The sequence below is a fragment of the Globicephala melas genome, chromosome 18 (genome assembly GCF_963455315.2).
Source record: "Globicephala melas chromosome 18, mGloMel1.2, whole genome shotgun sequence".
Taxonomy (NCBI): domain Eukaryota; kingdom Metazoa; phylum Chordata; class Mammalia; order Artiodactyla; family Delphinidae; genus Globicephala; species Globicephala melas.
In genome coordinates this window covers 62,326,789-62,340,629 of record NC_083331.1, presented here as the reverse complement: position 1 = coordinate 62,340,629, position 13,841 = coordinate 62,326,789, and the positions used below count along the sequence as shown (strand labels likewise).

The window sequence follows — 13,841 nt, the reverse complement described above, 5'->3', positions numbered from 1 at the left end:
AGAAAGCTGGAGTAGCAATACTCATATCAGATAAAATAGGCTTTAAGGAATGTTACAAGAGACAATGAAGGACACTACGTAATGATCAAGGAATCAATCCAAGAAGAAGATATAACAATTATAAATACATATGCACCCCACATAGGAGCACCTCAATACATAAGACAAATGCTAACAGCTATAAAAGAGGAAATCGACAGTAACACAATAATAGTGGGGGACTTTAACACCTCACTTACACCAATGGACAGATCATACAGACAGAATATTAACAAGGAAACACAAACTTTAAATGACACAGTAGACCAGCTAGATTTAATTGATATTTATAGGACATTCCATCCAAAAACAGCAGATTATACTTTCTTCTCAAGGGCACATGGAAGATTCTCAAGAATAGATCACATCTTGGGTCACAAATCAAGCCTTGGTAAATTTAAGAAAATTGAAATCATATCATGCATTTTTTCCGACCACAACGCTATGAGAGTAGAAATCAAATACAGGGCAAAAAACATAAAAAACACAAACACATGGAGGCTAAACAATATGCTGCTAAATAACCAAGAGATCACTGAAGAAATCAAAGAGGAAACAGCAAAAACAGTTCTAAGATGGAAGTTTATACCAATACAGTCTTACCTCAAGAAACAAGAAAAATCTCAAATAAACAACCTAGCTTTACAAAAGGTTATGGGATGCAGCAAAAGCAGTTTTAAGAGGGAAGTTTATAGCAATACAATCCTACCTCAGGAAACAAGAAAATCTCACATAAACAACCTAACTTTACACCTAAAGCAATTAGAGAAAGAAGAACAAAACCCCCCAAATTTAGCAAAAGAAATCATAAAGATCAGATCAGAAATAAATGAAAAAGAAATGAAGAAAACAGTAGCAAAGATCAATAAAACTAAAAGCTGGTTCTTTGAGAAGATAAACAAAATTGATAAACCTTTTGCCAGACTCATGAAGAAAAAGAGAGAGAGGATTCAACTCAATAAAATTAGAAATGAAAAAGAAGTTACAACGGACACCGCAGAAATGCAAAGCATCATAAGAGACTACTACAAGAAACTCTGTGCCAATAAAACAGACAACCTGGAAGAAATAAGAACGTGCTGTATAAAAAAATAAAATAAAATTCAAAAATAAATAAAAAATAAGATGAACATGAACATGATCTATTGATCTTCATGTTTCAAGATATAACCTAATTATAATCTGGTACAGAGATGGTAAATCTAAAGATTGTGAATCAAAATAATATGGTAGAAAACAATAACAGCAGCAAAGAAGAAATGTTTCTTTTAATACCTTTAAATGTGACATAAAATATATTTTAATTTTATTTCCTATAATTTAAAAGTAAAATAGTGATAAATTTGAAAATTGTAATCTGTGTTAGAATAGGTTATTTATCAAGATGTCCCACATACTTTAGCAAGTTGGTCAGTTTATCAAGAATCAGAAGTGAATTCGAAAAGAGATTTAACATTTATATTAAAACCATTACATTCAAATTCTATTACATTATCTCTACTATTTTAATCAATGTCAGTGTAGTGTTACATTTTATAAGTTCTCTAGGTAGCCTTATTTTCATTTTCTGAAAATCATGCATCTAAGCATAATCTCCCAAGTTGGTAGGTTTGCCTGTCCCTGTGGTTATGGTGCGATTTCTGTTGAATATTAGGATATACAAACAAGCATTTTGTTTCAGTACAGTGGACAGAACTTGAAAAATGAGTGTTTGCTGGTCTTTTGTTTTAAACTAGTTGTGTTCTTACCTTGGGTAATTCACTTATGTGTTCTGGATTTTAGCTTTCTCTTCTGCAAAATACAGAAATACATTATATTTAGGTTTCCATATAGTTTTTTTCTTTCATTTTAAATAATTTATTGGAGTATAATTGATTTACAATGTTGTGTTAGTTTCAGGTGTACAGCAAAGTGAATCAGTTATACGTATACATATATCCACTCTTTTTGGATTCTTTTCCCATATAGACCATTACAGAGTATTGAGTAGAGTTCCCTGTGCTATACAGTAGGTTCTTATGTGGTCTCCCAGGCCACAGCCCTCTCTTATTAGTGATCTCTTTTATATATAGTAGTGTGTATATGTCAACCCCAATATCCTAATTTATCCCTCCCCCCCTTATCCCCTGGTAACCATAAATTTGTTTTCTACATATGTGACTCTACTTCTGTTTTGTAAATAAGTTCATTTTACCCTTTTTTTAGATTCCACATATAAGCGATATCATTATGATATTTGTCTTTCTGTGTCTGATTTACTTCATTCAGTATGACAATCTCTAGGTCCATCCATGTTGCTGCAAGTGGCACAATTTTGTTCCTTTTTCTGGCTGAGTAGTATTCCATTGTATATATGTACCACATCTTCTTTATCCATTCCTCTGTTGATGGCCTTTTAGGTTGCTTCTGTGTCCTGGCTGTTGTAAATAGTGCTGCAATGAACATTGGGGTGCAGGTATCTTTTTGAATTATGGTTTTCTTGGGTATATGCCTAGGAGTGGGATTGCTTCCGTATAGTTTTAAAATCAGATGATTCTTCATCAAATCAGTCGCTTACATCTTAGTGTGAAAGATTTCACCTAAAAGCAAGTCTAGATAAAATGCTACCTCATATTTACTTAATCCCCACAATGTGCCAGTCACTGTAGATATAGTCACTCAGTAAACCTTGCCAATAAATCAGTCAAGGGTGGGGAGGTATGGTCATCTCAATTTCACAGATGTTTCAGAGAGCTGATATTCAAAACCAGGACTAGTCTTATTTCCAAGCCTGAGTTCCATTTTGTACAAAGTGTCCCACACAGGCACTGAGAGTACCGATAACAAAGGCAGCGGGACAATGAAAGTTGAGCATCACTAAGGGAGAAGACAGCACAACTGGTGACTTGAGGAAAATGAGGATACATTTGAGTTCCTTTGAATTGTCATTCCTTTCTTGTTCAGCTTAACTTCAGTTAGTTGCTAACCTAAAAGCAAGTGAGTAGTTAAAGTCACACTTTTACATATTTTATAGTAAGAAACATAAGCTAACTATTTGTGCTTTTGCATTTTGTTCCAGGGAATAGTCTCTTAAAGTCAATAGAAAGTGTATATATAAGGCTGTAGCAGTGAGGCTTTCTGCAAATAAACCTTATGTATGTGACCTCTTATTGCCGCAGTGGCCCTATATGCTCTCTTGTGTATATTAAGAGCTTTGTTCAATGTTGATCCATTTGAAATGAAAGGTGAAAGTCCACATGGAAAAATAATAAGCAGCAACTTTATAAAAATTATCTATTTCACTGACCTTCTCAGTCTTTGATTGAAAAGCCAGAAATAATTGCTATAAAGGCAAGTTTTATGAAAATGTAACATAAAAAGCCTTTATATGTTATATTTTATCTAAATCTGTAAATACATGAATGTGTATTTTATACATAAATGTGTATATGCGTTCACATATTTACATTCAGTTACATCCATACTGTAATAGATGTGTAGGAAAAGTAGTAAAGTAGAATTAATTTATTATAAATTTATTGCAGTTAACCATCTGTAATGAAATTCTCATAGATTCTCATTATTATTTTTAATAAATGAGGAAAAAGAATATGAAAATCACCAACGCACAATATTTAGAAACTATCTTTTCAGATAAGCTGTGATTACCAGCTTCTGTCTGCTTGCTCACTGGATGATAAAGAGCCTTTCCTCCAACTGCTGCACTTCTGGTCTCTTCATTTTCTGAACTAGCCCCTATACTACAGGGGACCAGCTAACACGTCCCTGTGCTCTGTCAGCTTGTTCTGCAATAAATCATCAGAGACAATACCATTTGTTTAGGCCTATTTAAAAGGGTCTCCTGGGAAAATCTGTGAGAAGAGAAAATACTGTCAAACTCACTTTTATTATTCATCTCTGACTTCCCTACACTATTATCTTTTGGTCCCTCAATGGTGCCACTCTATGTACTATTCGTTTTTAAATATTGTGACACACTGTAGCTGAATTAGTGAAGACCCCATATCATAGCTGCTATAAGATTAGCTAAAACAATAAGCAATTAGTTGTGAAATAGTTAATGACAGGATAGATTACTTTGCTCAGGCATATTGTTCTGTCCATTAAATGAAAGCTAAAGAACTTTTGTTCTAGCTATTCTCCCCTTCATTTATGAAAAGATAATTCCACTCAGTCTCATGCAGAAAAGCCACATCCCTATATGTGATCAACAAACTAGAATGATCACCATATGCATAAATTTGTAACTAAAATCACATTTTATGCATTATTTTTAAAGTGTTTTTTATGTATTAAGTAAGAGTAGGTTATTATATAAGATATCGAGTAAATAAATGTTCTGTATCACTGCATCGGTGTTTTCTGTTTTAGACTAGAGATCTAGAAGGAAATTTAGTCATCATTCGGCTCAAGCATATTATTTTACAAATGAGGAACTGAAGTTCAAAAAGGTGGTGGGATTTGCTGAAGGTCATACAGATGGTTACGTCTAAAACCTTTGAAGCTGTGTTTGTTCTGGTTTTTCCAGCATTTTTGGATGGCTGTGAGTCAGTGGTTGAGCCAATCTCCCCATCAGATGGCCACACTCGGGCATCTGGCATATGGAATCTCTTCAGATGCTCACCTTATTACCAGAGCTAAATTTGAGAAGAAAGAAAGACGGAAGAGAAAATTATCTGAGAGACTAGATGAGAATAAAAAGCGAATGGAACAAGGGAAATTTAAAAAATATCCTGTAAAACCTACAAATAACCTAAAAAGTAACCTAACTTAATCAGCTTCCTTCTCAAGGGTTTTCTGAGTTCAGGGATACTGAGCCGTGCAGTGGAAAGGATTTTGAAGTCTGACCTGTGTTAGAATACTTGCTTTCTCACCTGTTAGCCATATGAACTTAAGGAAGCGATCTTGCCATTCAGAAATCTCCACTTGGTGGTGACTTTAAGGGAGATACTGAGCAAATACACTGCTTGCTCATTGATTATTAGCTCCCACCTCATCTTGGGCTGCTCTCTAGCCCGTGCTGTAATCACTCTGACATGCGGTCTGAACCCACCAGTCAACTAGACTTTCAGGTGGGTTGGGGGGTGTTGAGGTTTTCAATCTGTTATAGTTAGAGACCAATTCACATGTAAACACTGGGACAGGGCTAACATCCCTTTGTAATCAATAAAAGCAAGACCCCTCTCTAACTCCCTATATTTAGGAAATACATTTTCAACAAATAAGCCTTGTAGCCAGGATGAGGCTAAGCAAAACATGAGACATGAAACAGGCAGGTGGGTCTCTCCTGCACTTTTACTCTGCCTTCTTTCTCCTTCCTAAGCTCTATTCACTCTCCACTCTGTTTCCCTATCAAAAGCTTATCCACAGGCAGAATGCATAATTCTATAGTTTGGTATTGTCCCAACCTGGGCACACATGCATTTTAACAGAAGGCTTAATGGGAAAGGAACAAACATGGATTATTAAGGCTTATCATGCGCCAGGTGGGTCCTAAATATGTGTTGCATTATCTAGTCCTGTAAGCAATTCTGAGTTAGATACAGCTATCTCAATTTTACAGATAAGAAAACCAAAAGGAAATAGAAACAATAGCAAGAAAATGTGTGTGGGGCGTGAGAGTGTGTATGTGGGCGGCAGGGAGAGGGGTGAGAATGTGGGGTGAGTTGGAAAAGCACAATGACTTGGCTAATTGTATTCTGGAAGTCTTTGACAATTTTGACCACAATTTTGTAGTTGGAATCCTTCTTGATTCTATGTGGGTCTTTCAATGTTATTCTGAAGAAATTGCAGCTGTTAAAAATTCTTTACTGGTCAGTGCCTAGATTTCTTAAAGAGGTAGAATAAGACAGGTGCTTGCTAAACACACTGTACTGCTCATACATTTATTTTGCAAATTAAGCTTTTTTTCCCCCTTCTAATGCTGCTTGCCTTGGCTGGGTAATCTCAGGCAAAGAGAGACCCCCTGCTTCCTCTCCTTCTAAGACCCTTAGTTCCTTCTAGTTCAGCGGTGCTCAAAGGTGGGTACTGAAACTCATAAAAGTAGAATTTACTCACCAAATTACCCAAGTTATTGCTAAGTGTCAATCCCTGTCTCCAGCCAGTTTGATCCTTAGAAATTCTCCAGTCTGTTTTTAATTCTATGGCATTTCACATTCCTCTATCCCCTTCCCTTTCTCTTGCTCTTTGATATAGTGAAAGTAAAAATTTCCAGGGAAGGTGAGATGCATGGTCTTCTCATATATTTCATGGTGAAAATGATTCCAATGTGACAATTGACAAGTGCAGGAAGGGGAGAGACTCTTGCATCAGATGTTTGCAAATTTATCCACAAACATGCATCTCTACCACAACCATGTTCCAAATAAGTTATTGCCGTTGTTACAGTGAAGATATTAATCATATTGTGATGAAATTCTTCAGGTTTTTTTTTGCGTATGGAGGCAGACAGGATAGCTTAGGAACTGCATTTGATTAAATCTCCATTTACAAAACAATGATATAAGAGTAATTCAGTCATCATGTAATTCTAGCAAAGGCAAAGAAAGCAGATTTTAAACCTGAGAAATGTTTTATCTATATTTTAATCAGAAATGATTGATATACAATCTACAATTAAAGAAAAACTTGATATGCCCAATGTCATACCTGACAATTATTTCTGTTTTTGTACAACCCATGTCGTTGTACAGGATACCAAGTTTGCAACCTAAAGAAATACTGATATCACAGACTGCTCAGTGAATATCTCATAGAATCGCAAGTCTAAGTTGAATGATTCATTCAGGAAGAAACAATTTTAATTGTACCTAAACTGTTCTGATGACAGAAACAATATTTTAAGTGATTGAAAACAATTAGCAATAAATTGAGTCCTTTTCAAAACATCATTATTGAGTACTTCAGAAAATCTGAGTGTTTGGGAAGAAATAGCTTATTAACTTCTGTCCCTTAATTAGAAAAGAACACTCCAGGCATTATTTCATTGTTTGTTCCTGAAAAAATAGAGGATAAAAGGCAAATCTAAGATTTTTAAAAATTATATTCTGCCACACCCTTCCTTCCTTCCTTCCTTTCTTCCTTCCATCCTTCCTTCCTTCCTTCCTTCCTTCCTTCCTTCCTTCCTTCCTTCCTCCCTCCCTCCCTCCCTCCCTCCCTCCCTCCCATCCTCCCTTCTTTTCTTCCTTCCTTCCTTATTTTTTATGCCATCCTTTGTCTTATGGCCAAAGAAATGTTTCAACCCTTCAGTTGCACAGAAAACAAAATGAAATTTCATGATTCTATTATAGTTTAAAAAATGTGTGTGTGTTTTCTCATTTTTGGTAGCTGGTTTATTTTAGAGGCTGATGTGTTTAAATAGAATTTTCACATGTGGGAGAGTATTGATTGGTAGGGAAGAAAATGTTCATGTTTACATTTTTCCTTTTCACTATGCTTTTACACTAATATGCAATTTGATAATTATACAATTAGAATTGTACAGTTAATTTTATTATTTTTTTTAAATCCTTGTTTGGAGACTTAAATCACCTCTGAATGACTTTTATGCTAACCTCAAGATTCTTTACCACTGTTCTAGAACTATTATAGCTTTTAACCAGGAATGTATATAGTTTATTTAGAGTTATTACTTAGCTGTCTGATTCTACTCTGACTATTTGTATGACAACAAACAAATTACATAATATTTCTAGCCTCAGTTTCCTCATTGGTAAAATGGAGGTGGTAATGTTATTGGGGAGATGGTGCATAAAAGCATTTGTCATGGTATATACGCAAAGGGAAGGCCAAGTGAATGTTAACTCAGATTGTTAACTGATTATTCCCCAATACATGCAAAACACTGGACTGTTTCATGATTAATTTGTATAAAAATAACTCAGAAATTCAAGAAAATTCCTTTAAGTGATCCCAGTATGTGACTATAACTATATGAGCAATAATTTAAAATACATGTATATTCACCTGAATGCTATACTTTAAATCATCTTGAAAAGTACACATGTATGCTAACAATTTTACCATTGCTTAATAACTTTTTAGACTTTACTGATGGAAAACTCTTCCGTAGCAAATTCTGAGCCATATTAAAAAACACAAAAACCTCAGTGTTATTGCTTTTATTTGACTAAAAATTGAGCCCATCCTTGAGGGGTGAGGAAGGTCAGATGAGATGTTTTATCTCATCTGAAATAGCCTTGTAAATTATAAAGAGCTATACAAATGTAACCTGCTACAGAGTAGAATATTAAAGAATGTATAACCTCATTGAGAATATTAAAAAAAGTATGCCTCGGGCTCTTCAAGAAATTCTGAAAACCTCCAAGTGTTTTGAGCTCTAGCTACACGATTGTGGTATATACATGGTCTCCTAAGTGCCTTTGTGGAGGTAGACAACACCCATTTGAGTATATAAAATTTAGTTGATAAAAAATATTCATTCATACTATTTTTTTTTTTTTTTTTTTTTTTTTGCGGTACGCGGGCCTCTCACTGTCGTGGCCTCTCCCATTGCGGAGCACAGGCTCCGGACGTGCAGGCTCAGCGGCCATGGCTCAGGGCCCAGCCGCTCCGCGGCATGTGGGATCTTCCCGGACCGGGGCACGAACCTGTGTCCCCTGCATCGGCAGGCGGACTCTCAACCACTGCGCCACCAGGGAAGCCCCACTCATACTATTGATTTTGTCACTACTCTGCTTTTAACCATTTCCTGCGATACCTAAAATTATCTCTAATCAACCGATTTTATCCAGGTACATCTCAGACTGCTGAACCACATTCCTCAGTTGGTTTTTCTTACTGTCGCCTCAAGGTTTGGGTCAGAAACATTGTCGTGGCAAGCCAACTGTGACTTGGGCTGGAGTGCCACAAATGGTTGACTTCATATTACTCATTTCAGAGCTATTTAAATAAAAAGCTGAAGTTGAAATGAAAATTTTAAAAAATATGTTAAGTTTGTAATTTTTGGAGCATGGTGGTGCAAATGAGCTATAAGCCAAGCAGATCATGGAACACATATTAAGATGGAATGGAAGCTTAGGAAAATGACCTCCAGAATTGGCAGGTAAAGTAACACTTCCAGTTCTGAGGCATGTTTTAACGGACAAGAAAATGTGACTGGGCGGTATAAACATAGTGTGGTTTAAGGTGACAATCAACAGATCATTTGAATAATCGAGAACCTGAGGGAGAACAGGGTTTGATCATATAGTTTCCTCATTTGGACAGGTTGATTTCATCTCGCGAATCTTTGCTGTTGATCGAGTCCCCTTCAGTTCTTTTACAGAGGTCATTTCAAATCCTTTTGAATTTTTTTTTTTAATTTTATAAGTTCAGCACTTCTCTTTTCTATTCTGTCACTTTGTATTAATTATATTTCCTGGCTATCAACTGGATGTGATACTTCTTAATAAAAGCTGACTTATCTCTTCCTCCTAAGTACAGTGATAGACACATCCTAATCAGTGCCTGCTGAGGCACCTTATCACAACTGGGAAATCAGGGACTGTGGATTAGCAGCTCTGCTAATGTGAAAACAGGAAAAGAGCTAAAACAGTTCATGCCATATTTTCTGTATTAGTACATCTTTAGATATTCATAGGAACCTTAGAAATGTATAGACAATTGTTTGTTCAATATCAAGTTTAAAAAAACAGCAAACAATATTTTGAAAATGGATGAAAATATCATTTTTCCAGGAGAAAATGATCAATATTCTTTAAAGTTTTCCACCAAATAATTAACAGCTTTATTAGCGATATTCCTAGAGCAGGCGTGTGTTTGCAATGTAGCTAAATCCATTCGGCAAAGAGAGAGGAGGGAACAGAGTCACAATACCAAAGATGCATTTTGTATATAATGGGATACAAATCAGATGTTATCAAAATACTCAGCTTTAAGGTTTGTCAGTGGCTAAGTTACAGTGGATAAAAGTTATCAAGCATCTTCAATGAAATTGCATGAAATGCCCCTCGGCAATCTACTCTATAACTTATAGTCTTTCAGTAATTTCTTTCTGTAACTTGCAAAATGGAAGAATCTCTTGAAAATGCATGCATACTACTTGCCATTGTTTGTTTTGATTCATTTAATGGAATTCTAATTCCAGTATTTTAAGAAACACTATGTACTGTTTTCAGTGTCCTGAAAATATACCTTCGATTTAAAACATTTTTCTTTTAAAAAGGAAGAGGTTGGAATTGAGGATAATAAAATTACAGATATACTAAATCCTTCTTATGCAAAGTCACTTCCGTGCTCTTCACATATGCAGGTTTGTTAGAATTTAAGAATGTTTAAATTAGATTCAAAGAAGACATGTTTTCAAACAGTCTTTCATTTAAACGTTGATTTTTAGATACTTTGTGAACATACCAACTTGGCTTCTAAGTTAGTGTGACATACCTTTTCATAAATATACTTGTTACATTTGAAAAGATCTCTTATTCCACTTGGAGAAAGAGAGGGGAGAAGTTAAGACTCTAATAAGACATATATATCAGGGCAGAAGAGTTCAGTTACCAAAGCCCAGGAAGTAACATCACTGCACCCATCAGAGCCAATGCCATAGTTTCAGTTGTTGCTGTACATCCTGCTCCAGTTGTGTCTAAAGTACTACTACCGTCTGTTTGATGGATTTGCTTTACATCACTGAGGTTCATCTCATCTGGCATCCCTGTAGAGGCAAATAAGAAAAAACAGGATGATGGATAACTAGCTCACCATGAGACATCTAGAACAGCTCTTAAGCCAACTCATGGACCCCATTGTTTTATTCTTTTTGTGTAGCATTCACTGTGTGTTTCACCTAACTCTAAAAGATGAATATGACACATACTTCTGCTCTTCTTAAATTGGAAGGTACAGGACCTTGAGTGGGAGTGTTCAGAAACTTTATAAGAACAAAGCAAAGCACTTTCCAGCTTTTTAAAGCACTTGGAATGTTTCTCTAAATGTTATTGAAGTAAAGCAATTTAATTTAAATGACCTGAGGTATAGCATTATTGCTTGTCCCAGAGATGTAACAACTGTAGGAACTGTGTGAAATCTTTTCTTACGAAAATAAAACCATGTAAGGAGAAATAATTAAGTAGGACATTTTTAAGAAATAAAATTTATACAGATCATATTTTGTATTAGGCTAAACTTTGCATAGGATCCTTATTGAAATATATCAAAGAATAATAACAAATATTAAATATTATCTTTTATATACATGCAGAGCTATGGGGATACGGGTATAGTCAATAGATCAAAGAATTTGTTAGTAGGATGGATTGTGGCTTGAAGTTAGGGATGAAGTGTTTGATTAAAGAAAAAAAATGTGCAAAGTTACAGACCAAGATCTAGTCACATCCTGGTTATTACTTCTGTGTGTTGTAAAACCTGACAAACTGAGGAGACCAGTTCTCAAATTATTGGGAATGAAACAGTTATTTTCTTAAAGAAGTTTACCTTACTATGGTATACCTAGGGAATTACTGATTTATCAGTTACTATCTAGTGCCACCAGTGTGTTGAGGCTGTAAGACTGTCTGGATTATCCCATGGCATGCCACCATCAGTCACAATTAACAAGTTTAAATTCAGTGTTACCACAGCCACAAATATTGACATCATAATTACAGTGAGACTGGAAAAACAAAGCTTCATATAAGGAAGAGTCAATATTTATGTAATTAGGTCAATACATATATATAATTCAAAGGTAAACTCTACTGCATTTAGGGATGAGTGCATTAAAACGAAGCTCAGCTCTACTGATCTGACATATTGATTTTACAGTCTGAGCTCTTGCATTATTATTCATTGTCTGGGTACTTGTTTTGCCCTTCTGTGTCATTAGGCAAGATGAATAAACTAGCAATTCCTTTTTTTTATGGGGACTGGAGTGGAGTGTGAATATTTTAGTCATGGTTTTATACTCCTTGTTATGCTACAGTATAACAAGGAGCTATGCAGACTCTAGGCAATTAAAATTTTTTTCCCAAGATAACTACATAAATTTGAGCTTTAAGGGATTTACTTTTCTTTTTAAAAGCACTGTGAGGAGGTTCCTGGATTGGATTCATGAATAACTTTTCCTTATACCTTCCTGAGCTGGTATTTTCCTCATTCATTCATGAGCCAGGCACTGGTCTGGGTTCAGGGGGTACCATGGTGAGTACAGATATGAAAATAGAAACATGTTAAATCTTCTGCCTGCAAGTCAGGCAGTGCCAGGAGGGATATCCCATCTTCAGTCAGATGCCATTTTAACATCAGAGGTAGAGATTTGATAGTTCTAAGGATGATGGTCCCTTGAGATAAGAATTATATGAAAAGAAAAAAGATCCCTTGAGGAAAGGAATTTAATTAACTAAGTGTGTAAATTGTACCAAAGCTCAACCAAAGACCCATAAAAGAAAAATTGGTTTGGAGATTTCTCACATTAATAAACAAAAATGAAGTAATTTAAAATAACCTTTTCTACGCATAATAGTGACACACAAAGATGACAGTAAATTCATATTTCTGCCTTTGGTGGCTTACAGTCTGGCGGGGGAAGACAGATAGCCATGCTATTACAAAAACAAATGTAATATTAAAACTCAGGCACATGCCTGATGGTTGGTGCTATGAAGTGATACAATCTTATACAAGATGAGGTGTCAATTATATACCGACTGGTTGACAAAGGCAGGACAGAGAGGCGATGACGTCAGTTTGGCAAGGATTAACCCTTTATCAAGGAAGATTGCCAAAATATACCGAAAGTGTTTAAAATGTACACTTACCTAGACCCCAAAGTTCCACTTTAATGGAGAAATTCCATGGGAATAATTTTTAAAATATGCACATATTTTTTCACAAAATGTTAATCTGTGCGTTTTTAGTGCCATTAAGTGTCCATTAGTAGAGAACTAGGTTAAGAAAAGTGTATTCACTTATTTTAAAAGATTCAAAAAGTAGATATTGGTACATAAAAATGTTTTAATATAATTTTATACACATATTTTCATGGTCTTTAAGAATCTGAACTCTGTTAGTCTATGGCTGCCTTTCTTTGAGAGCACGGAATCTGTCATTAATTTCTGTATTCACCTAGTAAGCATTTAGTAATTACTAGGTGAATTAATAAATTGATGAATTTAATCCAGGGCAGAGAATTACAAAACTGTAAAAATACATTTCTCCAATTCAGTTTGATCCCCGCCCCAGTTTTATTGAGATATAATAGATATATAGCATTATTGCTTGTCCCAGAGATGTAACAACTGTAGGAACTGTGTGGAATATTTTCTTATGAAAATAAAACCATGTAAGGAGAAATAATTAAGTAGGACATTTTTAAGAAATAAACTTTATACAGATCATATTTCTCACTTAGCACTTTCAAGTATATAATTCAGTATTAATCACTGTAATCACCATGTTCTACATTAGCTATCCAGAACTTATTTATCTTATAACTGGAAGTTTGTACCCTATGAACAACATCTCATGTCCCCCCCACGTCCCAGTCCTTGGCAGTCACGAATCTACTCTGTTTCTATGAGTTTGGCTTTTTAAAATTTATACTTATAAGTGATATAATATGGTATTTGTCTTTCTCTGTCTGACTTATTTCACTTGACATAATGCCCCCAAACTTCATCTAAGTTGTAGCAAATGGCTGGGTTTTCTTTTTTCTCATGGCTGAATAATATTCTATTGTTTTTATATACAATACATCTTCTTTATCCATTCATTCATTGACAACTGTTAGGCTGTTTCCATATCTTGGCTATTGTGATTAATGCTGCAATGAACATGGGAGTGCA

At 35.1% G+C, this 13,841-nt stretch overlaps 1 protein-coding gene across 3 annotated transcripts in view; it reads right to left on the bottom strand.

Annotated features, from left to right (window-relative positions):
• Window positions 1-2,647: 2,647 nt before the first annotated feature.
• Window positions 2,648-13,841, bottom strand: part of GPC5 (glypican 5) — a 1,392,911-nt gene continuing 1,381,717 nt past the window's right edge. For 2 of the 3 annotated variants that reach the window (XM_060288187.1, XM_030856918.2), the window contains exons 8-9: window positions 10,561-10,714; window positions 2,648-3,005 (exon numbers count right to left, since the gene is read on the bottom strand). In XM_060288187.1, the coding sequence (XP_060144170.1) occupies window positions 2,990-3,005; window positions 10,561-10,714 (170 nt within the window). In that variant the 3' untranslated portion in view covers window positions 2,648-2,989. Of the gene's footprint in view, window positions 3,006-10,560; window positions 10,715-13,841 lie in introns of those variants that run through there. The other variant, XM_060288185.1, reaches the window with a different exon arrangement.